General features: G+C 41.4%; 1 protein-coding gene across 5 annotated transcripts in view; it reads right to left on the reverse strand.

Moving 5' to 3' along the window:
* Nucleotides 1-289: 289 nt before the first annotated feature.
* CAMKMT (calmodulin-lysine N-methyltransferase) overlaps nt 290-1,262 on the reverse strand; it is a 413,830-nt gene continuing 412,857 nt past the window's right edge. For all 5 annotated transcript variants that reach the window (XM_040453878.1, XM_040453876.1, XM_040453875.1 and 2 more), the window contains one exon: nt 290-888. In XM_040453878.1, the coding sequence (XP_040309812.1) occupies nt 811-888 (78 nt within the window). In that variant the 3' untranslated portion in view covers nt 290-810. The remainder of the gene's footprint in view (nt 889-1,262) is intronic.

The raw sequence follows: 1,262 nt of genomic DNA on the forward strand, positions 1-1,262 counted from the left end.
AAATGTGCTCCTCTTGTACCTAAACAGATAATAAGCACTCAGCACACTCCTCCTCCTTGACACAACACATTGAGACTAATCACACATAATTGGAGAGGAGGAGCAGAGGGCTGGCCACGCTATTGTGTCCAGAGGACAAACGGTCAGTTTATGAGGCTTTGGGCTGATGTAGTCATTTCTTATACATCTACAGGGAAAAAAACATCCTGTTGAAAAGGAAAAAGAGAACGAGAGAGAGAGAGAGAGACAGAAAAAAAAAAAAAAAAGATGGCAGATTGAATACAATTAATTTGAGGGAGGTGAGAAAGATATGCCTTTATTTCTTTCTTTTCCCAACCAGGAAAGAATCATGATGTTAGCTGTTCACAGGTTAAAAACTACCACCACAAAGTAAAACAAAGACCAAGATATTTCCTAAAAGGGCTGGCGGGGCTGGGAATCAACCAAAAGAAATTCTGTCTCAAAAGGAAAAATATTTAGGATTCTCATAAGTCCAATTCAAATCGCAGGCTGTTTATAGATATTTGAAGACAAACAAAGGTTTGGCACAAGAAGAGCAGACGATAAAAGGAGGAGTCCAGCAAGGCTGGAAATGACGTGAGTGAGGACAGGTGGACTCCAAAACCCACATGTGGGATGTTGCAAAGGTGGTGGTGGTGGTGGTGGGGGAGGGGGGCTCACAAATCTCAGGGGGCCTCAGGAGCCTCCTCAGGGAGGATTTAAAAAAAAATCCCATCCCAGACTTCTGTTTTTGTGAAAATATTCCCTGTGCACTTGGTGCTTTCTTCGTCTTTTGAACATCTTAATCTTCTATCCATTTTTGGTTAAAATAAGCAGAAGCGGGTAATGAAGGTTTTCTTCATATACATCCTGGTTTTCCTTTTTCAACTGAAAACAATAACAGAACAAAAAAGGCAAGGAGACTCAGATTAGGAATTTTGACCAGTAGTTTGTTTTTCTTTTTTTTTAATAGACTTTATTGTCAAGTTGGCTAACATACAGTGTATACAGTGTGCTCTTGGCTTCGGGGGTAGATTCCCATGATTCATCGCTTGCATACAACACCCAGTGCTCATCCCAACAAGTGCCTCCTCAATGCCCATCACCCATTTCCCTCTCTCCTTTGCCCCTCCCCATCAACCCTCAGTTTGTTCTCTGTATTCAAGAGTCTCTCATGGGTTTGCCAGTAGTTTTTCGTGCCGAATGCAACGAAGACTTCTTACCCGAATATATTATTCTGGAAAATAAATCAAAAAGAGCAG

Source organism: Herpailurus yagouaroundi, unplaced genomic scaffold (genome assembly GCF_014898765.1).
Source record: "Herpailurus yagouaroundi ecotype Mexico unplaced genomic scaffold, PumYag 210, whole genome shotgun sequence".
Lineage (NCBI taxonomy): Eukaryota > Metazoa > Chordata > Mammalia > Carnivora > Felidae > Herpailurus > Herpailurus yagouaroundi.